The sequence below is a fragment of the Lynx rufus genome, unplaced genomic scaffold (genome assembly GCF_022079265.1).
Source record: "Lynx rufus isolate CCGP_SWC_20201006 ecotype Redwood Valley unplaced genomic scaffold, mLynRuf1.p SCAF_1, whole genome shotgun sequence".
In the NCBI taxonomy this organism is placed as follows: domain Eukaryota; kingdom Metazoa; phylum Chordata; class Mammalia; order Carnivora; family Felidae; genus Lynx; species Lynx rufus.
The window spans coordinates 91243782-91269863 of NW_025814823.1; the positions used below are offsets into that span (position 1 = coordinate 91243782).

Genomic DNA, 26082 nt, shown 5'->3' on the forward strand with positions numbered 1-26082 from the left:
TCCATCCTCTTGACACTTCTGGAGCACTTGTGCGTCAGGCACTGTTCTAGGGGCTGGGGAAAGAGCAGCGAAAACCTGCACTTAACGCAGGTTGGAGTCGAGAGGAAGTAGTCAATGAAACAGAAAAATACTTACCAGGTAGTGACGACGCAGTGAACCTGTGACAGTGGGGTGGGGACTGGGATTATTTTAAGTAGTGCCTTGGGAAATTCTCTTTGAGGAAGTAACATTTGAGCAGAGATGTGAATACCGCGAGAGAGTGAACCACGTGACTTTCTGGGGCAGAGCCGTCCAAGGGGGAGGGGACAGCGATGTCCAGAGACAGAAGTGTGCTCGGTGGGCCTGAGGCTTTGCAAGGCTAACGGGACTGGAGAGGGCGTAGAGTGAACAAGGGAGAGTTGGAGAGGTAGTTTGAAGGGTACTAGAGACCTTGAAGTCCATCCAAGACCTTTGGATTTGTTCTATGTGTGATGGGAAGCCACTGAAGGAGTCTGTGCAAGAGTGATGTGGCTGAGCACATTTTTAAAGAATCTCTGGTTAGCTTTAGGGAGAAGAGACTGTGGTGAGGCTAGAACGCAAATACAGGGAAACTAGTTAGGAGGCTGTTACAACCGACCCAGGGAGGGACAGCCTCCCACAGTTATATAACCTTTCTACAGGGCATTTGTTTTGAGTCTAATGATTCTAAGATAATTTTCCCGATGCCATGCTAAGGAGTCTGAATGTTATTTTGTTTTCAGATATATGAGGATGATAATAATAGATTTATTGAGAACTATGTTCTCAATATGTTGGGCACTTTACATCAGTTATCTAATGTAATCCAAAGCTATGGAGTTTGCACTACTAGCAAATAAGTGAAGCATGGAGATGTTACGTGTCTTGCCCAAGCTCTCATGCCCAGTAAGTGGAACCGGGAGTCCTGCCCCTGATGATAGAGGAGAGGACCAAAGGCTGTCCTCCTTACTGGCTGCCCAGCATGACTGAGGGCCTGAGACTTCCAAAACTCCTGAAAAAGTAGCGAGACCTCCATTTGGCTGACCCATTTCTCCAGCTGCTTCCTCTAAAAGTTAATATTTCACCACGTTTTGAACTAGTGCATCCATCTTAGGCTTCAATACACTTCATTTTTCCTCTCCCCCTTGTCCCGTGCCTCCTTCTGACCCTTTGTTTTGCTGCTGTCTTTATCATTTTCATCTATTTTCTACTCATCTCTTCTCTGCCTCCTTTAGAAAAAGAAATAAGTGAAGGGAAAAGGAGGAAACTAAGTGTAAGGGACAAATATTAAAGATCTGAGTTTCAGAGGATACAGGTTAGTGTTTCAGTCCCCCTTTGTCTTTGTTCTAAGAGTTAGACTGTAGAGGTCACATAGCCCAAAGAGACTGAACTGCCCAAGGATTCAGCATCCATAGCGAACCTCCTCCATTGTCATCCACAAACATCTTCTGCACCCATCATTTCTTGATTCCCACCTCTCCCAGTGAAAAGTTTCCTTCCTTTTGAAAAAGGTTGAAAAACATTTCTATAGCTTCTACCTCTGCCCCAATCTTGTTTTCCCACTTTGAGCTGCCCATCCCCTCCTTTCTGCACCTTTGACTCTCCCATACCTCTTCTTTTCAGTGATCATGTAAACCCACTCTTGGCAGACTGTTCATTGGCTAAATCAACACTTTTCTCTAACCTCCTTTTCTTTGCCTACCTCCACTTTGGAGGCTGGAAGAGTATTTTCTCAGCCTCCTTTGCGACTGGCCTCCATATAACACAGCTGTGGTCAATGAAATGTAAGCCGAAGTCTGCTGAGGGGCTTCTGGGAAAACCTGACAAAAGGCACAGATGTTGCTGGTGCTTCCCATACCCTTTCTTCCTGCCTTGAATGCAGATGTTTTACTTGAAGCAGAACAGCCATCATATAACCCTGATGGAAAAGCCATGAAACTCAAGGCATTGAATTAATTTTGTCTTTGAAACAATGCCAGCCTACTTCCAGATTTGTTATGTGAGGAAAAAAAAAAATCCCTGTTTGCTTGTAAGGATTGTTAACTGGGCTTTCTAGTATTTGTAGCCAAAAAGCTCTTCTGATAGATATACTCTCTCAACCCAATCTCCCTCTAGTTATCTTTCTAAATGTCTTTCTCAGTCAAGATACTAAGTCCTTTTCACTCTCCAGCCTACTAATATTTAACAGGTTATCAATAACCAACGCCAAAGGTCGTTTTCTATTTTTATCTTACTTTAACCCCCCAAAGCATTTGAAAATATTAACTATTCTTACCCTACACAAAATTCTTTTACTTCTGTGCCACCATCTTCTAATTTTTCCTTCTGTTTTTCATTTTTCTTTTGGCTGTTGTTTCCTCTTAGCTCCTACTGGTTCTTCTTCCTCCACTTACCCTGTTTGATGACTGTATGCTCAGAGTATCCTTCATCACCACCCTGCTAGTTATTTTAGTCTGTCAGGATCTTCACTTGGATACCTACAGATTGTTTAAAATCCCCCAGACTGAACTTATCACTGACCCACAGAATCAGTCAACTTTATGTGTTCTTAATTATGGCACTACATCCACCCAAATAAATTCAAGTTCCTACATTCCATCAATTACCACATTATCCAGATTCTGCCTCCTTATTGCTTGAATTCTTCCTTTCCTCTCCTCCACTGCCAATTTCTTAGTTTAGCCCTTCAAAGAACATACCTTCCCCAGTCTGATTTTCTGATCATGTCTATCACATATCTAGCACTTATTGTGTATGAAATAAATGAAATTGTCCTAACTGCTGTCATCACTGTAGATCTATAAAACCTATGACTGTTCTGAATATGTTTTGAGTTGTAAAGATTTCATTACTATGTCAAATTTTCATGTCTATTAGTGTTTAGCATCCTTTCCTTTCCAATTTGATAGACTATGATACAAAGATATGTATTTGAATCCTATGTACTTAAGAGACTATATTTAAGTTACACTGTTTTGTAATTAGCTTATTTAACAGTAGTTTAATGACTTAATTGAGAACTCAAAACAGCATGCTATGGCATTAAGATCTGTACAGTTATTTCATCACCCAGTAGCAATCAACCTATGTTTTAGGGAGAAAATAACAGTGGGGGGTGGGGGTGGGGAAATGGAGGGATAATAATAGCATTTGGTAGAGGTAGAGACTTTTGACTCAAAACATCCAGGGAAACCAGATTGCAGATTAGGAGCATCTAGATAACATATATAACATGGTAAAAGGTCAAGGATTTCCCAATATTGGTTATATTTATAGCATTTTAGAACTAATCAGGATTCTGGAGACCTTCTAAATTCAAAATCCCTCATTTACCAAATAAGGACACCATGACCTGGTGAAAGTAGGTGACTTGTCCAAGTTAGTGGCAGATGAGGACTACATACCAGGTCTTTGAGCTGTCCAGTTAAGCACTCTCACATTTTCTCTCCAGTGTGAAGTCTCTGATGTCCAAAGGAGATCTGCAGTATGACACAATAGAACTTATCTTCAACACAAATCCTCGTTTAGAACATGAGCTATTTAAACCTTCTGATGTAAAGGAGGAAGTTTTACTTTCTGAATTAAGATTTTTCTATTTTATATGGTTTTTCCTGCAGTGGTCTGTATTATCTGATATAGTAATTTATACTTCAACTGAAAGATTCCTACAGTCATTACATTTATGAGGTTTCTATGTTACATGACTATTATCACTGAACAGTTAATCCTAGTGAAGGGTCCAGTGAAAACTTAACTCACGTATGAGTTCTCTGATGTCGTGTAAGGTTTGTACTCCGACTGAAGGCTTTTCCACATTCATTACACTGATAGGGTTTCTCTCCTGTATGAGTTCTCTGATGCACAATTAGAGATGAATTCTTAATGAAGGCTTTTCCACACTGATCACATTCATAGGGTTTCTCACCAGTATGGATTCTTTGATGTTCAATAAGGTATGCACTCTGGCTGAAGGCCTTTCCACATTCATTGCATTCATAAGGTTTCTCTCCAGTATGAATAACCTGATGTACAGTAAGGGAAGATCTCCCAGTGAAATGTTTTCCACATACCATACATTCATAAGGCTTCTCTCCAGTATGAATTCTCCGATGTTGAGTAAGAGATGAATTCTTACTGAAAGCTTTCCCACACTGATTACATTCAAAAGGTTTTACTCCAGAATGAAGTCTCTGGTGTTCTATAAGGTATGTGCTTTGGCTAAAGGATTTCCCACATTTGTTACATTTGTAGGGTTTTTCTCCAGTGTGATTTCGTTGATGCAGGGTAAGAGTTGAGCTTTTACTAAAGGCTTTCCCACATTCACTACACTCATAGGGTTTTTCTCCAGTATGACTTCTCTGATGTACAATAAGATGCATGCTCTGACTGAAGGCTTTTCCACATTCATTGCATTCATAGGGTTTTTCTCCTGTATGAGTTCTTTGATGCACTGTAAGATTCATGCTTTGGGTAAAAGCCTTCCCACATTCACTACATTTGTAGGGTTTCTCTCCAGTATGAATCCTTTCATGTTGAATAAGGGATGAATTTTTACGGAAAGCTTTTCCACACTCTTTACACTGATAGGGTTTCTCTCCAGTATGAGTTCGTTGATGAACAGTAAGGTTCATGCTCTGACTGAAGGTTTTCCCACATTCATTACATTTATAGGGTTTCTCTCCAGTATGAATTCTTTGATGTACAGTAAGGGAGGAGCGTTCAATGAAGTGCTTCCCACATACATTACACTTATAGGGTTTTTCCCCAGTATGAATCCTCTGGTGCTTAAGAAGAGATGAGCTCTGGCTGAAGGTTTTCCTACATTCATTACATTCATAGATTTTCTTTCCAACAAACATACTTTGAGTTTTAATTAATTCAGAATTCTGTTTAGTGTCTTCTTTATGTGGATTCTGATTATGGGGCCTTTTTCCCACAGGAATACTTTGTTTTATATCAAGGATTGACCCCTGACTAGAACATCTTGCAAATTCATTACCTCCACATGTCCTCCTCTCAGTGAGGGTTTCTTCATGAGTAACTGACACTTGGCCCAGAGGTCTATCCTGGTTTTTCTGTTGCCCATCTAACCAATTATCAGGTTCCCAGGTTTCCCCTAAAGAAGAATGCCAGAGACCTTCCCTTTCCATTATTACCCCATAAGCTATATCTTCAGTAGTATTAGGCTTTATAGTTGACTCTTTGGTTTCAAGTCTTGTCTTCCAATCTGAAAAAAATAAAAAATTCAAATGCACATTGGTTTCTGTGCTGGGAAACTAAAAACTGTATAAGGTGGGAATAAGAGAATGAAACTGTGAATAACTATAGGGCACATGTGAGAGCTTTCAAAGATGTCCCTACAACTGGGAAGAAAAACATAGGGAAGGAACAGTGAACCAGTCCATAAATAACAGGAGAACGAGAGGAGGTGGTAAGCACAGAAAAGAGTGAGCCTATGTATACAGCAGGGATGGACACTGAAATCACTGACCACTGGACAAGGCTGAATAATGAAGATGCAATGAAGGGAAGTATACAGACAAGCTGGGATTGGGGGGGGGGGGGGCGCGGGAAGCAGATCAGAAAGCCCTGCCGCATTGTACCGGTATTTCCACCAGCAGTTTCTTCTCTCCTGAAATGCTGTTTCTAGTTCTGACGCTAAATCTTTGTATAACATCACAGTGTGACACAGCAAAAGATTATTGGCTCTGGAGTCAGACATACTTGGGTTTAAAGCCTAGCTATTAACTTACCATTTTAACTAGTTATTTGATTCTCTGGGTTTGAGTTTTCACAGATAAAAAATAAAAATAATATGATGAGGATTAAGTAAGATAATGCACATAAACTACCCTTAGGGAATATGCTTGTTTGGAACATAAAATACCAAAACCTACTTGAAATTAAAGGGAGAATGACACAATCTAAGGGTTATCCCCCACTCCCACCAACTTTCAACAGGCTATAAGTTTCTCATTCTCTTTAGGTAAGAGGGGCTAAAAGGGCTCTACCCTTTCCTAAATATCCATTCCTTAAAGATGTGAACTGGTGTCAGGGAAAGGCAAAGTAGGATCTGTTGAGCTGCTTGAGATCAGGCTAAAAGGAAGGACCTTGTGGCCACTAAGACTTTATTTTCTCAGAACCCACTTCTTATCCTAGACAAAATGGCCTGGGACAATGAGAGCAGAGGACAGGAAACTACAAACTGAGAATCAGTTGTCAGCTTGACCAAAATTACCAGAACCAAGATCAATACTGAATCAACAAACCAAAGGCCTGTGGGCAGGAGAATTTACTATGAAGCCTGAGGTATGCACTAACTGGACCTCCTCCTTATAACCTCACCTGCTTACACACACAAAAAAGAAAAAAAGTGGAAAGCCACACAGGCTCTACTTCTAAAACACACACACCACCAAGTAACCCCAGAAAGGACTTATCTGAGTTTGAAATACCAACAGGCAACACATGAACTGCCTCCTACCCCACTTCACTATCCTATCCTATCCAGCTGTCCAAACTAAAGCTCTTTGAGAACAAAGTGCTACCCAATAAACAACATAAAGGGCAAAGGAGGATCCATTCACACTTTTAGACAAATACAAACTCCAGACAGAACTGCCCTCAAAGATAAATGATACACAAAACATACCAAATTTGGAAACTATGTAGAGGTTCAAAGGCATCAAAAGAAAGAAAACAGCAAAAACAGTGACATACTGGGAGGAGATCTTTGCAACACCTGGCCCATACAGTACTAGAACCTAGATTTATAAAACATAACACTAAGCCTGCCACAAAAATGGGGAAGAGACTTGAATAGGCACTTAAGAAAAGGAAACCATAATGGTGAGTAAACTAGCAAAGATACCCAATCTCAACAGTAACCAGGGGAAGGCTGATTAAATGCCATTGAGATATGATTACCACATACACCTGAGTAACAAAATGAAAAAATACAGACTGATATCTTCAGATTTTAGCAATGTGCTGTAATGGGAACTTTCACATGCCACTGGTGGGAATGCAGTTTGGTTCAGATGTTTGAAAAAGTTTAGCACTACCTAGTAACTCAGAACAGGTACAAAGACTATGATTTAGCAAACCCACTAGTAGGTACATACACTTAATCTACCTTGCAAAGGTATATCACAATTCGTAAGTTTTAAGGTAACATTGTACACAATAGCAAAAATGGAAACAACCCAAATGCCCATCAACAACAGAATAACTAAACTGTCAAACACATATAACAGTAGAAATCAGGGAATGTTAAGGATTTCATGTTTGTGTCTCCTCAGAATTCATGTGTTGAAGCCTAATCCCCAGTGAGATAATACTAAGAGGGCCTTTGGAAGTCATTAAGTCATGAGGGGAAAGCCCTTATAAGAAGTGACACACATGGGGCGCCTGGGTGGCTCAGTCGGCTAAGCGTCCAACTTCAGCTCAGGTCATGATCTCACAGTTTGTGAGTTCAGGCCCCACATCGGGCTCAGTGCTGACAGCTCAGAGCCTGGAACCTGTTTCAGATACAGAATCTGAAACACAGGTTTCTCTCTCTCTCTCTCTGCCCCTCCCCTGCTCACACTCTGTGTCTCACTCTGTCTCTCCAAAAATGAATGTTAAAAAGAAAATTAAAAAAAAAAAAGAAGTGACACACACAACAGAGCCTGCCTCCTCTATCTCTGCTCTCTATCACAGGAGGATGCAGTGAGAAGGCAGCTGTCCATGAGCCAGGAGGAGGGCCCTCACTGGAAACCCAATCACACTGGCCCCTTGATCTCAGACTCCCAGCCTCTAGGAACTATGAGAAACACTTGGTGTTTAAGACACCAAGTCTATGGTATTCTGTTATAGCAGCCCCAACTACGACAGTGAACATTAACAATAAGATATGTACATATAACAAAAAGAATGAATGAATAATTTATCTATACACAAATATATATAGTAAGAGTCCAATTAAGTAAATGTGAAAAACAGACTAAACTGTATCATTTAGAGATTCCTTTATTGATGGCAGTACTGTAAAGAAAAGCAAGGAAAGGGAATTATCACCAAAGTGAGAACAGTAGTTATGTTCTGGGTGGAGGTAGGAGGATATAAATGGAGAGGTTCACACAAAGCATTCCTAAGATACTAGCAATGTTACAAATCTGGGTTCTAGTGTCTGGGTGTTTGCTTTCCTTATTATTCATTCATCTTTATTGTTATGAACTATAGAGAGAAGCAACATGGCATAATGGTTAAGACAACAACTTTGGAGCCAGACTACCTGGCTCCATTAGCTGTGTGACCATGTGCAGGTTATTTTTAACCTATCTGTGCTCCTGTTTCCTCATCAGTTAAATAGCACCTATTGCATAGTGTGGATGTAAGAACAAAAATTAGTTAACATTTACAAAGGGATTAGAAGCATATGTAGGTTTTTGCTAAATAGTACATGCATTTTACATGTTCTGTATGACATTTCTAAAAACAAATGAGAACAAAATATTTGCGGTTTTGGAAAATAATAATTTTAAGTTGAAACACCATTATGTACTGCAGAAAACTTAACAGTAAGATTCAGTATTTTTTCATGGAGTTTGGAGATCTAAAGTTAATTCTGGAGATTTGCTGTAGAAAAAAAAATGGACTACCAATAATTTTTTAAAAACTGGCTTAAGAGGGGAGCTTGGGTGGCTCAGTTGGTTAAGTGTCAAGCTTCCGCTCAGGTCATGATCTAACAGTTCATGAGTTTGAGCCCTGTATCAGGCTCTGCACTGAGAACTCAGAGCCTAGAGCCTGCTTCGTTCGGATTCTGTGTCTCCCCGCCTTTTTGCCCTTCCCCCACTTGTGCTCTCTCTCAAAAATAAATAAATATTTTAAAATAATAAATAGATAGATAAACAACTGGCCTAAGAGTTCTCTCCAAGAACACAGGATGCCAGAAGACAGTGAAGCCATGTCTACAAGGGACTGAGGAAAGACTGATGTGACTCAAGAATTCCACATGGCTAGTACTCTATACATGTGTAGAGAAAACCAAAACATTCTTAAATATGAAAGATGTAGTAATTACAGTACTCCTAAACCATTTCTGAAATACTACTTAAATATTCAGTTTGAACAAAGGATTTATCCAAGGAGTTCCAGAATGTTCACTATTAGGAATCTGTTAATATATTAATAGGTCATGGGAGAAAGGACATGTGACCAACCTGATGGATGCTTTAAAAGTAATTGATAATGTCCAACATCCAATCCCGATTCAAAAACAAAATTATAAGTAATGTACCCAAGCATACACATAAAACACTACAATTCAGGGGCGCCTGGGTGGTTCAGTCGGTTAGGCATCCAACTTCAGGTCAGGTCATGATCTCACGGCTCTTGAGTTCAAGCCCCACATCAGGCTCTATGCTGACAGCTCAGAGCCTGGAGTCTGCTTCGGATTCTGTGTCTCCCTCTCTCTCTGCTCCTCCTCTGCTCATGCTGTGTCTCTGTCTCTCAAAAAAAAAACATTAAAAAAAAAAAAAACCTACTACAATTCATACTAACAACACCATCAAGGAAAGGATGATTACTATTTAATATTGCTCCCAAAGTGTGACCAATACATTAGGCAACTTAGAGGGGAGGAACTTTTTATTTTTCCCAGATCTCACAACTGTCTCCCTGGAAACAAAATTGTTAGGGTAGCTTTACTCAGAATTAGTGAAACGTTGAGGGGTTGGGACTGGAGCACTAAGGATCAAAAACTGTCGCTTTTCCAGGGCACCTGGGTGTCTCAGTCGGTTGAGCGAGCGACTCTTGACTTCAGCTCTGGTCATGATCTCAGTTTGTGAGTTCAAGCCACACATCGGGCTCTGTGCTAACAGTGTGGAGTCTGTTTGGAATTCTCTCTCTCTCTCAAATTAAATGAATAAACTAAAAAAAACAAACAAACAAACCCATTGCAGCTCTTCCAAGATTGGATGAGGTTTCAGATGCTTGCTATTTTGCTACCTCATTAAATAAGGGTCCTGTAATGTGCACAGCGATATGGCTGGCCAGGATAAGAGTTCTTTGATTGTTAGCTGTTATCATTACCGTTATTATTTCCTGTGAAACAATATACAGCTCTCTCTTCCTTTCCTTTTTTTCCTAAACAGGCCTTTCAAGTGATAGCTCATACTCTCTTATGATCTTAGAATGTCTAGTTATAGGATTTATATAATTTTGGTACTCATCAGGACATGAACAAGAGTCCCTAGGACCAAAGGGTTTGGGAGAATATAGATCCTTCAGTCTTTAAGGCTGACAGTGGCCACAGCAGAGGCCAAGAGCCTGCAGAGAATTGGGGTGGGTATAGCACTTGGGCAGCAGGTCTCGCTCTTCCTAGGGCAAGTCGATTTCTTTTTATCTTCTATCCCCTATGTAGTAGTTAAGCTACTCCTTCCACTCAACCAGACTATTTGGCTTTTCACCTGACTGGACTTCCTACTCTGCAGTGCATTCGCATATAGCAGCCAGATTGATCCTCTGAACATGATTAATCAGTCCTACAAGAAATATTTATTGAGCCAAATGCTGATTAGAGTGCTAAGGATATAATAATGAACAAAACATATTTGTGCCCTTAGGAAACTTATGTTTTCGTGAGAGGAAGAAGGACAGTCAATATAGTAAATAAGTAAAATACTTAAGAGTTTATTGGCATACCTTATGGAAAAAAGAAAAGCAATAAAATGGAAACAGGGAACTTGATGAGTGAGGGGAAAGGTTTACAATTTTGTATAGAGTTTTCAGGAAAGGCCACAATGAAAAGGGGACACTGAAGCCAAGACTTTAGGGGCTAAGGAGGGAGCCACAGGACTATTGAAGGAAGAGCATCCCACACAGAAGGAACCACCAGTGCAGAGGTCCTGAGGCAGGGGTGGGCCTGCCCTGTATGAGGATCAATGAACTACAGATATTCCTACACTTATTATGGTCTTTTAGATTAGTTTTCCTACTAACGGAGGCACAGATAATGCATTTGTACTAAACATGAAGGTAAATACGGATTCTGTAACAGTATATAAATTCTGTGTGTATGTGTACATGTGTTTACACATGCAGACATATGCGCGCACACGGCACATTTCTGAGAATGATACAAAGTCGTGTATAAAACACAAATAATAAGTTTCTATGTTTAGGGGTAGTAAAGGGTAGCTTCCTGGAGATCTTAAAATATTACAGAATCCCAGTTTCTTATCTTATAGACATAATCTTTGATGATAGATTTCTAATACTTCACACATGTTCTTATTTGTTTCCTTCAAAACTGATCACCAACGGAGTTAAGTCTAATGACCACTGATTAGAGGCTAAAAATTCACTGCTTTCCATATTACTAATAATTCCCATCTATTTCAACATTAACAAGTTTACTAGCAATAATGCTGTCTTTAGGAACAGCATTTCTGTCTTTACATTTTCTACTCAGCTTTTCTAAGAGGCAAAATCTAATGATGAAGTAGCAACTGTATAGATGAAAACCTTAGTACAAAAAAGGAAAACGATCATCTAGAAGGAAAGTTGGGGGGTGCCTGGGTGGCTCAGTCGGTTAAGCATCTGACTTCGGCTCAGGTCATGATCTCATGGTTCATGGGTTCGAGCCCCACGTCGGGCCCTGTGCTGACAGCTCAGAGCCTGGAGCCTGCTTCGGAGTCTGTGTCTCCCTCTCTCCCTCTCTCTGCCTCTCCAACTTGCGTTCTGTCTCTCTCTCAAAAATAAATAAAATGTAAAAAAAAAAAAAAAAAAATTTAAAAGGAAAGTTGGGCCAGGATGTAGAAGTTCAATTTTTGCTAGATACTTGGAAATAAGAAGGGACAGCAAGGCAAGGAAAGAAAGTTATGATTTTTTTTTTTTTTTTTTTTAGAATTAGCATTAAACCCGAAGGCAAAAACAAACAAAACAAAATAAGAATCCTGTGTTCAACTTCTGGCATGTCATTCCCCCTCTGAGCCCATCTCTTGCACTTGGAGAGGGGCTGACAGTACTTACCCCATAGGGTTATGAGGAGTGAATCATGGTGGCTGGGCAAGAGCCGAATACAGCACCCCGTCCTCGACGCTTTCTTGTCTTGATTTTGGACAGGATAAGAAGACTAAATGGTCACTTAATCTGGCAGTAACATCGAAGAAAACCTGGAAAAAAGCAGACCTGGCGTTTGCACACCAGTTTTCTGGTTATCATTCTCTTGCTCCACTTTTCTGGGTCTTCAGTTTCTCCCCTCTGCTCCTGTAAATACACAGTAGTCTCTTCGCTGGTGAACAAACCAGAGGCACTTGACCTCTGACTTCTTTCAGCTCTTGCCCTTTCTTCCTTTTCCTCTAAAGCTAACTCTGTTGAAATGACAGTCTGAAACATCTTTACTCATCTACCCACAGCATAGTTCCCTCTGCACTACAAGTGCTCTTCCCCAAGGCCACGTCCTCAGCGTCCTTATGGCGAAGGCCCACAGCACCCTCCAGTTCTTAGAGCGCACCTGCACACTCCTGCTGCTTCTCTCTTCCCGTGGCTCTCCATAAGTTCTCTCCTCCTCCTCTGACTACTCTTTTCTGTCCCCGTCACTGGTGTTCAATATCCACCCTCTCTGATCATTCCCTCTAAAACAGAGCCTCTGTGGGGCTCCAGGTGGCTCAGTCGGTTAAGTGTCCGAATTAGGCTCAGGTCATGATCTCAAGGTTCATAAATTTGAGCCCCGAGTCGGGCTCTGTGCTGACAGCTCAGAGCCTGGAGCCTGCTTCGGATTCTGTGTCTCCCTCTCTCTCTGCCCCTCCCTCACTCATGCTCTCTCTCTCTCTCTCTCTCTGTCAAAAATAAACAAACATTAAAAAAAAACTAAAAAAAACCCACCAATAAATAAACAAACAAACAAACAAACAAATAAATAAATAAATAAAACACAGCTTCTGTTACCTGATCTAGTTCCCCTATGCTGCTTGCTTTTTCCACATGGCACTGGGACTCTAAGTCATTCATTCCCTTCATTCCTCCTTCCTTTCTTGTCCCTTCTCCCTCCCTACTTTATTTCCTTACTAATTTTTTGTCCTCCCACTAGACTAATAAGCTCCATGGGGAAACCACCTGTCTTGTTTATTGCTATAACCACAGTGCTAGGGCCAGGGCCTAGTGCTCACAAAATATTTGTTGAATAAATAGGTCATTTACATAAGAACAAATAAAAATAGCAATAGTAATCAAATCCACAGAAATCTATATAGTAAAGGCACTTAAAGCTACCTTAAGGGATCATAAAATATCCAAAATTGTGCAGTATGTAGCATGAGCCCTACAAAATACATCTTTTGAACCAGTGATTCTTTAAAATCCTGTTCTAAAGAACAGAAAGCTAACTGGAAACCAGCAGCAATGTTCAGAAGATTCTATTTTTCCTATCAATATGTTATTTTACTGATTTTTTATTGCTTTATACTTGATAGCCATATACTATCCAGAGATCAAAAAATATGTGTCTATCTCTTTAACTTAAAAAATATATTAAGAAGAAGTGGTAGGGGCGCCTGGGTGGCGCAGTCGGTTAAGCGTCCGACTTCAGCTCAGGTCACAATCTCACGGTCCGTGAGTTCGAGCCCCGCGTCGGGCTCTGGGCTGATGGCTCAGAGCCTGGAGCCTGTTTCCGATTCTGTGTCTCCCTCTCTCTCTGCCCCTCCCCTGTTCATGCTCTGTCTCTCTCTGTCTCAAAAATAAATAAGTGTTAAAAAAAAAAATTAAAAAAAAAAAAAGAAGTGGTAAATGCTTTCATATTGAGTAGAGAATAAAAGGGTGTAAAATGTGTTTTTTTCAGAAAAAGTGATAACATCTAACAGAGAAATCTCAGTTGTAATGGGGATTAGAAACCAGATAACAAAGACTAAATGCATTAAATGCTTAGAGGAGAAAGATCCGGATGCAGATTAAAAATTTAGGAACAAGAAAGGGAATATGTAAGATGTGAGGTTACTAGTGAAAATAACAAGGCTAAAGTCATCTTCATTTGTTTTTTTTGTTTGTTTTTTTAAAATTTTTTTTCAACGTTTATTTTTTTTTGGGACAGAGAGAGACAGAGCACGAACGGGGGAGGGGCAGAGAGAGAGGGAGACACAGAATCGGAAATAGGCTCCAGGCTCTGAGCCATCAGCCCAGAGCCTGATGTGGGGCTCGAACTCACGGACTGCGAGATCGTGACCTGGCTGAAGACCTGGCTGAAGTCGGACGCTTAACCGACTGCGCCACCCAGGCACCCCTCTTCATTTGTTTTTAAATGAAGACTATAAACACGTATACAAGTATGCAACTCAACGTTAGTTTCCTTTAGAAAGGCTGACAAAGTTTTAAATGAATGAGGGAAAAGAAAGCTATGGATACAGGGTATGGCTGAAAGACTCAGGAAACAGAGGAAAGAGAATATAGAGACAGCCAGAAAGGGACTCGGAGTACAGATGAAGACAGAAGAGGAAATAATAATTGCTAACATTTGCTGATGTTCAAGGCAATTAATAAGTGCTACGAATATAATAACTCATTTAAATCCTCATCCAGGATTCCCTCCCTCCCTGGTAAGGACTTTTGCAAGAGGATGAGCAACATGAGTAAGGTGGAGGCATTTGAGAGAATACATGTTGGTGGTGCAGCCTCTCCTAGAGACCCAGGGAGCTCCACTGTGATTTCTTCTGGGGGGACACACTCAGGCAGCCAGTTCCCGCCACCCGATACTCACCTGGAGAGAGGCACGCTGGAAGTTCTTTTGTCACCTGGCTCAGTTCCTCCAGTTCCAGCTGAGAACTCACATTTGGTTTGGAAAGCCGATGCCCTGCTCGGGAGGAGACACTAAATTTGGGTTCTGAATGGAGTAAACCATTCCCAGCACCTGTCCTTGTCCCTTCCCCCTCAGGCCTTCTGACGGCTCCATTTTCCAGCCCACATCCAAAGAGAACACCCTAAAACAGTGACCTATAACAGCAGGACTACAAGTGCAGATTCCTGAATTTCATTGGTTGTACAAGGTGTCAGGAGGTGGGGAAGGCTGTCAGCAGGGAGGTTTTGAGTTCCGAGAAGAGGTCCTTACCCAGTGAAACCAAGTCCCTGTAGTTCTCCAGCATCACTTTCTCATACAGATTCCCCTGAGCAGAATCTAGACGAAGCCACTCCTCCCAAGTGAAATCTGCAGACACATCCTTGAATGTCACTGACTCCTGAAACTATAAATTCATGCTCAAAGGATTATGCCAATAAAATCCCCCTGAGGGAAGTGCAAAAACAAGCAGCATTAGAAGGGACAGGATAAAGAGATCTGTGTGAGAAAAATGTATTATCTGCCAAAAGAAACTAAATAAAAATGTGCATTATCATGAAATAATCAAAGATAAGTATAATATAGAAAATGCTTTGGCATTTAAGGACAGGAAGAGGAGGTATTAGGGAATAACCAGGAAACATACAGAAGGCTGCTCTAGATTACCACTGGAGAAAAGCAGGTGGTGTTCTGATCGCCTCCCATTTACCCCACTAGTGAAGGAGGGATCCTGCTCCTTAAATAGCACAAGATGAGTGAACACATGACACCCAGCACTGGATGGAAAAGACTGACAGCAGTTTATCAGTAACTCATAGCCTGGGGAAGGAGGAAATACCCACCATGCAGGGCCACGCAGGGGCTGCACTTGTGAACCAGCAGGGGCTGTGGGAGACAGGCTGTGTAGTGACAAGAGGGTGAGGTGACCCTTGGTAACCGTGGGAAGATGCAGTTGGCTTGTTTGAACAGTTGCATGGGCTGGTAGGGAGGTGAAACCCATTAGGTTTCACTGGGAGGGAGGAGTGCACCTGGTCAGGCCGAGGGGAGAGCTAGCTGAGTAGGGTGCTTTTCCTGCTGGGTTGGGGCAAGGAGACCAAGGGAACTCATAGCTAGGTCTCTGGAGCCCCCATGAGGCTCAAAGTTGTCAAGGCAGCACATGGAATTTCAGGCTTTACAATATAGGCGGGAATCCCAGTTAATGGAGGGAAAAAGTATACAAATAGGGTACATCTAGAATATGGTTGAGAGGACCAATAAAACACCCAGCTTGACTTGGAAATGGCATTTCAAATTTATAAGCCCATTTCAGCCTCGTTCCCTAGCCCTTAGACTAGGAAGCAAAACGGGATAGGCATTCAGTATCTGTTGAATGAGTTCACATGATGGTTACTTTTATGTATCAACTTGACTGGGCTAAGGTATGCCCAGATAGCTAGTAAAGCATTATTTCCATGTGTTTCTGTGAGGGTGCTCCCAGTGAATCAGTAGACTGAGTAAAGATGAGCCCTCAGCAATGTGGGAGGGCATCATCCAATTCACTGAGGGCCCAAATAGAACAAAAAGGCTAAGAGAGGACAAATTTGCTGGCTCTGCTCGAGCTGACACAGCCTCCTCCTCTGGTCTTCATAGCTCTTGAGCCCTCAGACTTGGACCAGGACTTAGAGCATCAGTCCCCTGGACCTCAGGCCTCTGGGTTTGTAGTAGGACTACATACACCTTGACTTTCCTAGGCCTCCAGATTGCAGAGGGCAGACTGTGGGGACTCTAGCCACCCTAATCGCCTGGGCCAATTCCTTATAACTTCTTTCTGTATCTATGTATATCCTCTGGGTTCTGTTTCTTTAAAGAACCCTGACTAACACAGGAAGGCAGCACTAACATCCTGAGTTTTGCACTAACAAGTGTGTCTGACACTTCACCTCATTTAATCCATATGACAGCCTGTTAGACTGATAGCACTAAAGCCACCATTTTATGATGAGAAATCTGAGGATGAAAATGGTTAAATCACATCTCCAAGATCACACAGCTGGGGCTCAAACCAAAGGCCATCTACATCTAACTCCTTGTGTTGTGAGAAGAGAAGGCAGCCAAGAAAAGAACCCTTGCAACCAACCCCCATCAGAGAGAGTGGGGGAAGGGGGCGTGGGAGGAGGGATTGAGAGGGAAGGAGACTCAGGTAGGAGGAGAGAGAGTTTCAGGGAGGAAGGGGTGGGTCAAAAAGAATGATGACTGAAAAGAGAGCTGCTGGTTGGAAAATTAGCTAATTTCCACAGAGTGGTGAAGGCAGAAGTCAACTTACAGTGGATGAAGCGCTAAATGGAAGATCAGGAATAAGAAGCAGCTACATGAAATTACTTCAAACTTCTCTGAAAAAGATGAAAGAAGACGGTATGGAAAGAAGTAGGGACTAGATAATGGGAATAAAACAGTCGACGAGGTGCTGTGCTGTGTAAGTGGGCAGAGGGCATAAAAGGCCCAGAGACCGCAGATGGGACGGAACTGACGTCCAAAAAATTTGTGTGTTTTACATCCTACTGGCTGTGAATCTCCAGAAAAAGTGTCAAAACAGAGGCAGAGTTCATTTGCTTTCTACCTCCTCATTTTCTCCTAATTATTTAATGAATATATCAACATTAAAAAAAATGTTAAAAACCACTCACAAATATTGTCAAGAAATATAAAGATAGCTACTAGTAGGATCTAATTACATGACAGAACTTCCATTTTATGAAAGGAAAAAAACCAACCAAGAAAAATCATCAGTTTAACAAATGTGAAGAAAGGACACAAGAGAGGTGCCTGGGTGGCTCAGTCAGTTAAGCGTCCGACTTCAGGTCATGACCTCACAGTTCATGAGTTCAAGCCCCGCATGAGGCTCTGTACTGGCAGCTCAGAGCCTGGAGCCTGCTTCAGCTTCTGTGTGTGTCTCTCTCTGCCCCTCCCCCACTCACGCTTTTTTCTCTCTCTCTCAAAGATAAATAAATGTTATAAAAAAAAAGGACACAAGAAAGCATAATACACCTAGATAATTAAATAATCAGAAAAAAACCTGATACTTGTATAACAACATACGTAAATGAATTGACTTTCTCTATTAAAAAGACAAAAACTCTTGGGTACCTGGGTGGCTCAGCTGGTTAAGTATCTGATTCTTGGTTTTGGCTCAGGTCATGATCTCATGATTCGTGGGTTCGAGCCCTACATCAGGCTCTGTAATGTGTCAGCACAGAGACTGCTTGGAATTCTCTCTCTCTGCCCCTGTCCAGCTCATGCTCTCTTGTCCTTCTGCCTCTCAAAATAAATAAATAAACTTAAAAAAAATTTTTTTAAAAAGACAAAAACTCTCAAGTTGGTTTCAAATCTAGCACATAAGAGATAGACCTAAAACACAAAGTTAAAAAATAATTATGTAGGGGGATAGAGACAAGATACAGCAAATGCAAATAAAAAGAAAGCAAGGAGAAAAGAAAAAAGAAGAAACAAGGAAGAGAACATATAAATAGCAGATAAGGTAGAATATACGTGGAAACAAAACATAAGCCCCTTCTTTGTAAAAGAAGGTAACATCAGAAATAGGACATTCTCTTTCCAAAAATTAATCCACTTTTTTTTCAATAAATTGTCTTATTAGCTGAATATATTGGACAAAATTAGAAGCTCAGATTCAGACACCTATGGGCTATACACCGGTCTTCCCCACTTCCCTGTATTCTTGTCACCCGAAGAGCAGAGCTCCCAAGTTGCCACAGAGCTTGTCTTTACTACGAAACACTCTGGATCCCTGAACTATAAAAGGACTCATGAAAACTGATTTAGATAAGTACAAAAGAGCATTTTAAAAGGCCAAAGTGAAACTTAATGATATTGTTCATAAAATATATTTGTTGTTAATCTCTGTCGTCCATAAAATATATTAGCTGCTAATCCCTTCAGATGTTTTTCCCTTTCTCCTTTCCACTCCATATGGGTCTTTTTCTTCCCCAGCACGTTAAAAGCACAGGGTAACTCATGGTGTTTGAAATAAGCAGATTCATGGATTTATCTCATTCATGAAAAAGCTTTCTTAAACCTAAAAACACAGGCTTTTTGATATTGTTATTCTTTGAAAACGTTAAGAATCAAATGGAATGAATAGGGATATTTTAATGATGAAAGTATAATTTATAAAGAAAGGATGATAGTGAAGTTTGAGTCACAACAGCTACGAAATGTTTTCAGATATAATTCTTAGCAATCCAACTTAAAAAAAAACCACAATCATGGTTAAATCTCAATCACAATAGCAACAAAAAAAATGAACCTTAGAATATACTTAATAGGAGTATGTAAGATCCTTGTGATCAACCTTAACAAAAGCCATAATGAAGGGTCTGAATAAAACGAAGGGTAGTATTTTTATTCAATAGGAAGAATAAACATTGTAAAAGATGGTAGTCTTCCTCAAATTGATACAGATTTAGTGGAATTCAAATCAGAATTGCATATTTTTTAACAGTTACTGTTGGAACTTGGTGATAATAAATTTCAACTATAAAGGTAAATGCAAATGAATAGTCCAATAACCAGAATTTTTAAAAGAAAATCAAGGGGGGGATTTGCTTCAACAAAATAAATTCTAAACAAATAAAATAGTGTGGTACTATAACAGAGAGCGATAGAACAGAGTCCAGAAAAACTTGTGTGTGTATACAGACACATACATATACTTTTTATAACATATGCATAAATAGAATATACATTAAAGGTAGGATTTCAAATCTATGGAGAATAAGTACATTATTGAGTAGATTACATCAGTTTGAATGCCAGCTCCTCAGAGGTGCCACTCCGGCTCTGCCTAGCTAAAACTGACATCACACTCCACTATGCCGCCCTGCTGGGTGGCCACCACAGCACCTAACAGTGTCCTCAGTGATTATTTCTTCTTCATTGCTGTGCCCAGACAGGATCTAGGAGAAAGGGACCCATCCTGACTCATTCACTGCTCTCTTCGGAGCATAACCACATAACATGTGGTAGGCGGGTGCTCAATCCGTTTAGCGAATGGATGATGAAATGCTTCACCACATCTTTAAATGAAGTTGGACTAGGAGCACCTGGGTGGCTTGGTCGGTTAAGTGTCTGACTTTAGCTCAGGTCATGACCTCACAGCTCTTGAGTTCAAGCTCCACCTCAGACTCTGCGCTGACAGCTCAGAGCCTGGAGCCTGCTTCGGATTCTGTGTCTCCCTCTCTCGCCACCCCTTCCCTGCTTGTGCTCTCATTCTCTCTCTCTAAAATAAATAAAACATTAAAAAAAAATTTAAATGAAGTTGGACTACAATCTCTCATTATATACAATAAATTCCATATAGCCCAAGATGTAAATTTAACATGATAAAACTAATAGAAAATGTAGAAGAATATTTATATAATCTTAGGATACAGAAAGCCTTTCAGAGCCTGATTCCAAAGCCAAACAAAGGAAAAGGAAAGTTAACTGCATAAAACTTCCAAAACTGATTTCTGGCAGAAGATGTTATAAACAGATATAAAAGAAAAATGACAGGGAATAAATAATATTGGTGATTTATGGCAAAGGATTAGTATCCACATTACATAAGAGGCTTCTTTTATACATAAACCACCCAGTATAAAACTGGACAAAGGATGTAAATAGGTATTTAAAAGGCCAGAAGAATGCTTAGTTTTGAGGGCTTGAGACCTGTAATTATATATTATAGCCTTAAGAATTTTTTTTACAACTACATGCCTAGTATTTATATTCAGAAAAAGAAGATTAAATTTATTTTTAAGTTTATTTTGAGAGAGAGAGCATGCACGCACAAGTAGGGGAGGGGCAGAGAGAGAGGGAGAGAGAGAATTGCCAGCAGGCTGTGTACTGTCAGCACAGAGCCCAATGCGGGGCTTGAACCACAAACCATGAGGTCATGGCCTGGGCCAAAACCAAGAGTTGGATGCTTAACCGACTGAGCCACCCAGGTGCCCCAAGAAGATAAAATTTAAGGGCAAATATGAGTCATATTTGTGCGATTCACAGTCACATCTCTGGCCAATAGGGGAAAGACGCACTGATGCGTCCCAACTCCAAGTGTCATGGTCATCCAAGACAAAGACTGAGGAGCTGTTCCAGGATAAGGGAGGCTAAGGAGATGTAGCAGCTGAATCCCAGTTGTAATCTAGATTGGTTCTGGACCAAAGGACATTTGTGGCAAAATATGTGTAAGGTTAGCAGATTAGCTAATAGCACTGTATCCATGTAAATCTCCTCATTCAGTACTTGTATTTTGGTTACATAAAACAAGAGCTTGTTTCTAGGAAACACCTACTGAAATATTCAGAAATCAAACCAGTGATTGCCTGGCATAGGGGATGTAGACTGGATGGTGGTGACAACACTTTCTGAGGTGATGAAAATGTTGTCTAGCTTTTTGGGGCAGTGATTATGTTGGTGCACAAGTTTGTCAAAACTCAATGAATTATATGCTTAAAATGGGTTATTTTATATAAATTATACCTGGGAAAAAAGCTGATTTTAAAACTTAACACTGTTTTAACTAAATAGAATCAAGGCTACTGACAACCAAATCACAACCTTCATCAACCAAAATCTTCTGAACATTCCCCCTTTAAACCTTCTTTTCCAGGAATTCCGTCTTTCTCCTGCCTATATTTTGGTGCGTTATGAAGCCTTTTATAATGGAGCTTGACAATACAAAGGAGAGAAAGTAGTACAGAAACAGAAATCACAACAGCTAATAATTGTCTTCATGAAGCCTTCTTTGAACTGGTTCCTTTGATAAATAAGCGACATATCTGATCTTACGAACAGACAAAACACAAGTCCTGTGGGACTGGAGGAGACAAGGTTACACAAGCCTAACCTTAAAAAGAAAAAAAAAACAAAAACAAAACTTAGGGTCTCCTGGACCAAGTCCCCCTAATATCTTATTCCTTTTCCAGAGGAGCAACACCTCCAGATTCTAGTAAAAACTAGCAGGTTCCATTTGCGAGCAATCTCACAGGGCAAAAAAACCCACAAAAAAACCCAAAAAACAAAAAACCCTGGGCTTCTCACTACTCTTTCATGCATGATTTCTCCCTTCCTTCCTTCCTTCCTTTCTTCCTTCCTTCCTTCCTTTCTTCCTTCCTTCCTTCCTTCCTTCCTTCCTTCCTTCCTTCCTCCCTCCCTCCCTTCCTTCCTATGTTTGTTTATTTTTGAGAGAGAGAGAGAGAGAGAGAGAGCACGAGCAGGGGAGGGGCAGAGAGAGACGGAGACACAGAATCTGAAGCAGGCTCCAGGCTCTGCGCTGTCAGCACAGAGCCCAAAGCAGGGCTTGAACTCATGAACTGTGAGATCATGACCTGAGCTGAAGTCAGACACTCAATCCACTGAGCCACCGAGGTGCCCCTGCATGATTTCTTTTAGCTGTTGGGACACTGCTTCTTCCTAAGAAAGCTAGGAACATGCCAACTCTCTTATCAAAATTCCTCCTCTTTGAGCCAAAGCATAAGAGACTGTTAAAAACTGAGAACAAACTGAGGGTTGATGGGGGGTGGGTGATGGGTATTGAGGAGGGCACCTTTGGGGATGAGCACTGGGTGTTGTATGGAAACCAATTTGACAATAAACTTCATATATTGAAAAAAAAAAAATTCCTCCTCTTCTACCCCCATGCCTAGCATACACACAAACTCCTTCCTCCTTCCTGGCATTTGACCCCAAACTTTGTATCTGATTCCTTCTCACCACCAGTCACTGCCACATTTGCTCCACCAAGCTGGAATAATGCTAGGAATGCCTTACGGAGAGTACCTTTAACATTCCAGTAACTACGCTGGGCACTTTCTACTTACATTCTTTCATGTTTCAACAGACGCAGGAAGTACATATTATTAAACGGAATGAACCAGGTGAAATGCTTAAGAATGTCAAGTATGTGGCAAAGGATCAGTTAGTGTGGTTATTTCCATCATCCTCATTAGGAACTTCAGGGAAGTCAGGTTACTTATCCAGGACAATGCAACTATTAATGGTAGAGTCAGGATTTAATCTTGGGACACTTTAACTCCATCACAGCAAATCTTCTCCAGTTATCCCTATCTAACCTTACTTCTCCCGGTTGCCACACTGATGTCCTCCTCCAGGTCTTGGGACACTGACAGTCTGGGTACCTAGCCATACTTGTTCTTATTATCCTATTCACGTACAGTCATCATGACTGTATCTTGTAGAGAAGTGACTTCTTTTACGTTCCCTGAGAGTCTGTAAACCCTGTAAGTACCCAGACCAATTTTCATATGATTTTCGTTCCTTTTGTGACCCTTGAGCGCCACCAAAAGCCCAGCAGTCCAGGGCTTCCAGCTGAATGAGGGCTTCCAGCTGAGGGACACTAATGGGGGATATGTGGGAAATTTTCAGATTTAGAGATTTCTGTAGCCCTGTCCTCTGCAGTGAAGCCCAGGTACAGTATGGGAATAAGTAGTAGGGAGTAAGGGAGAGGTTTCCGAGAGAAGGAGCTTACCTGAGTTCCCAGTGGCAGAGGCCGAGCAGCCATTGCCTTCTCTTTCCTTCCTGTGGGACCCTTCCTAGGGGATGGGCAGGATCCAGAGGAGATGGAGCTGAGGGAAGGAAAAGAAACCATGAGAAATGAGGCTCCTGCAACAACAAAAAATAAAATACCTACAGAGAAACCAAATAAGATATGTGTGGTATTGACTTAAGAAAAACTGGAGTTTTTATTTATGAAATTTATTTTACTAAGCTATTTAGATTCATAAAGAAGGATGAATAGAGAGACCACATTCCTGGATACGATGTCACAGTGTCCTTAAGTTGTCACTTCTTTGAAATTAATTTATAAACTTCACATATTTCCAACCAAGTTATACCAAGTAATTGTATTTTAAAGATCATTATGGAAAAGAGGTTTTTTTTAAAAAATTAATTGTGTTGTTTAACAACAGCCAGGAAACACCTGGAAGAATGATGAGGGAGGACCTGTCCACCAGATATCTATAAAGCTACAGTAATTAGCACAGTGTTATGGAACAGGCTGAGTCATTTACCAGATATATTGTTGACCACCAACTGTGTTACCAGGTACCATTCCTAGGGGAGAGATACCATTACAAATACAGTTGTAAACCAGATAAATTTTCTCTCTCACAGATTATAGTCTAGCCAAGAAAAGGGTCAGTAGAACAAATTAAAACCCTTCCAACACAAACGGTTCAGAAAAAATTTTACACATAAGAATTCAGGATATGAAAAAGTGATATTTCATATCAGTGAGAAAAGGATGAACTAGGACTTAGAACAAGGGCTTACCATTTGGAAAATAAAAGTTTGCACATAAAATGAAGCTACAGTACTAGAAGTACAGATGAACTTTTTGTGATCATAATGGGATAGATGATGTCCAAACACAGACTTGACACAGACTTGAAGGGATGGTTTTCATGTCTAACCATATGAAAATGTAACATTTCTGCCTAGTTAGAAAACACTGTATCATACAAAATTTAAAAAAAAAACTCAGATTGCATAAAAATATTCATTAGTGTTCATAATGCAAATTTAAACAACCTTCTCAGAAAGTTAGAATATAGGAACACCCAGACTTGATGTGGGTCCATCAGGCACACACTGCAAATGTTTACAAACTGCTACATTTCTGGAGAGAATAAGATGTGGGATCAAAAGCCTTACAGTATGACCCAGAAATTTCATGTGAAGAGATTTAAAGAATGAGACAGGGATGGCCTATATTGTTTATAACAGATGAGGAAGACAAAAAAAAAAAAAAAAACTGAGAAAGACTACAGAGGCTTAAAGGAAGGAGTGAATAGGGCACAAACATACTTTTTCTCACACCCTTTAAAATGAGAATTGTTTTTAAACATTAGTATAACTAGATGTTTTCAAAAAATGTTTTGTAAAAAGTTTTTTATCCACTTGGCTCAAGTGGTACTTAGATAAAAACATTTGTAAAAAATCGCGAAGCTTAACATTCGTGCACTTCAAACCCTTTCCAAATGTATTTCAAAACTCCTTTTTAATGTTTGTTTATTTTTGAGAGAGAGAGAGAGAGACAGGCAGAGTGTGAACAGCGGAGGAGCAGAGAGAGGGGGAGACACAGAATCTGAAGCACTCTCCAGGCTCTGAGCTGTCAGCACAGAGCCCGACATTGGGATCGAACTCAAGAACCGGGAGATCATGACCTGAGCCACCCAAGGCCCCACAAAACTCATTAACAGTAAATGGAGAAAAGGATACTGAAGTCCACATCTTTGTGTAAAAACAAAGCATTTCAATGTTCATATATATATATACACGCCAAAATGCAGTTTTCAGGTAATTTCTTCCTTTATGCTCCTCTGAATTTTCTAGTTTTCCTATAGTGAACTTTTTCTTTTTGGGGGATGGGGGAGGAGGAGAAAAAAAATGCTTTAAAAAAGGAAAGAAAAGGACTTCCTGAAATAGAAAATCTGCACGGGGTTGCCCACCCCCACCCCCCCATTCCTAGAGGAGATGGGTCAAGGGGAGCCCACGCCAGCACCGCTCGGAATCGGGAACCATAGAGGGCGCGTCTGCGAGACGAGGTCTACACAAAGGGCAGGTGCCGGAGCCCCCAGACCGCGCACCGGGTGCAGCATCCCCCCGAGACTTCTAAAGCGGGGCCCGGAGAAAGCCGGCAGGGAGGAACGCAGCGTGCGAACGACTCCCAGAGCCTTCGGCCCCTCACTGGCCCCTCGGGGGGCCCGCACCAGGTCCCCCGCCCTCGCCGCTCCTGACAGGTGGCGGCCCTCAGCTCTAGGTATTCCCACCCGGTCGGGCTCCCGGGACGAGAGAGGGCGCACCTGGAGCAAGCGGCCCGGCGCCGCGCAGGGACGGAGAGAGCGCTGCCCCGGGCCCATCCACCTCCGGCCCCGCCCCTCAGGGGCCTTGCCAGGCCGTCCCGGCCGCCTGCTGCTTGGGTCTCCGCCTGGCGCCAGCCCGATCCGGCCGGTCCCGCCGCAGCCCCGCACTCACCCTCTCCCTCTCCGACCAGGGCAGGAGCAGCTAGTGCTCACGCAGTCCTGCCCGGCGCCTACGCCCGGGGCGCCGGACTACATTTCCCACAAGGCCGCAGGGATGCGGCGCCGGAGTGAGTGCGCAGGCGCGAGCCCGCGGGAGGGTGGGGCGCCTTCGACTCTAGGACCGTGGTGGCTTCCAGCAGCGCTGTCTCACGTTAGGGAGATTTTGTCTTGAGAAGCTGGGTGGGAACTGCG

The 26082-nt window shown here is 41.5% G+C and overlaps 1 protein-coding gene across 1 annotated transcript; it reads right to left on the reverse strand.

The window, feature by feature from the left end:
* Window positions 1-1833: 1833 nt before the first annotated feature.
* On the reverse strand, window positions 1834-25734 carry ZFP2 (ZFP2 zinc finger protein). The gene is made up of 7 exons (XM_047083150.1): window positions 25672-25734; window positions 23334-23430; window positions 15080-15212; window positions 14732-14824; window positions 12013-12171; window positions 3757-5224; window positions 1834-3476 (listed from the first exon to the last, which is right to left on the reverse strand). The coding sequence occupies exons 6-7, from the start codon at window positions 5145-5147 to the stop codon at window positions 3422-3424; spliced, it is 1446 nt and encodes a 481-aa protein (XP_046939106.1). The 5' UTR covers window positions 5148-5224; window positions 12013-12171; window positions 14732-14824; window positions 15080-15212; window positions 23334-23430; window positions 25672-25734; the 3' UTR covers window positions 1834-3421.
* Window positions 25735-26082: the final 348 nt, after the last annotated feature.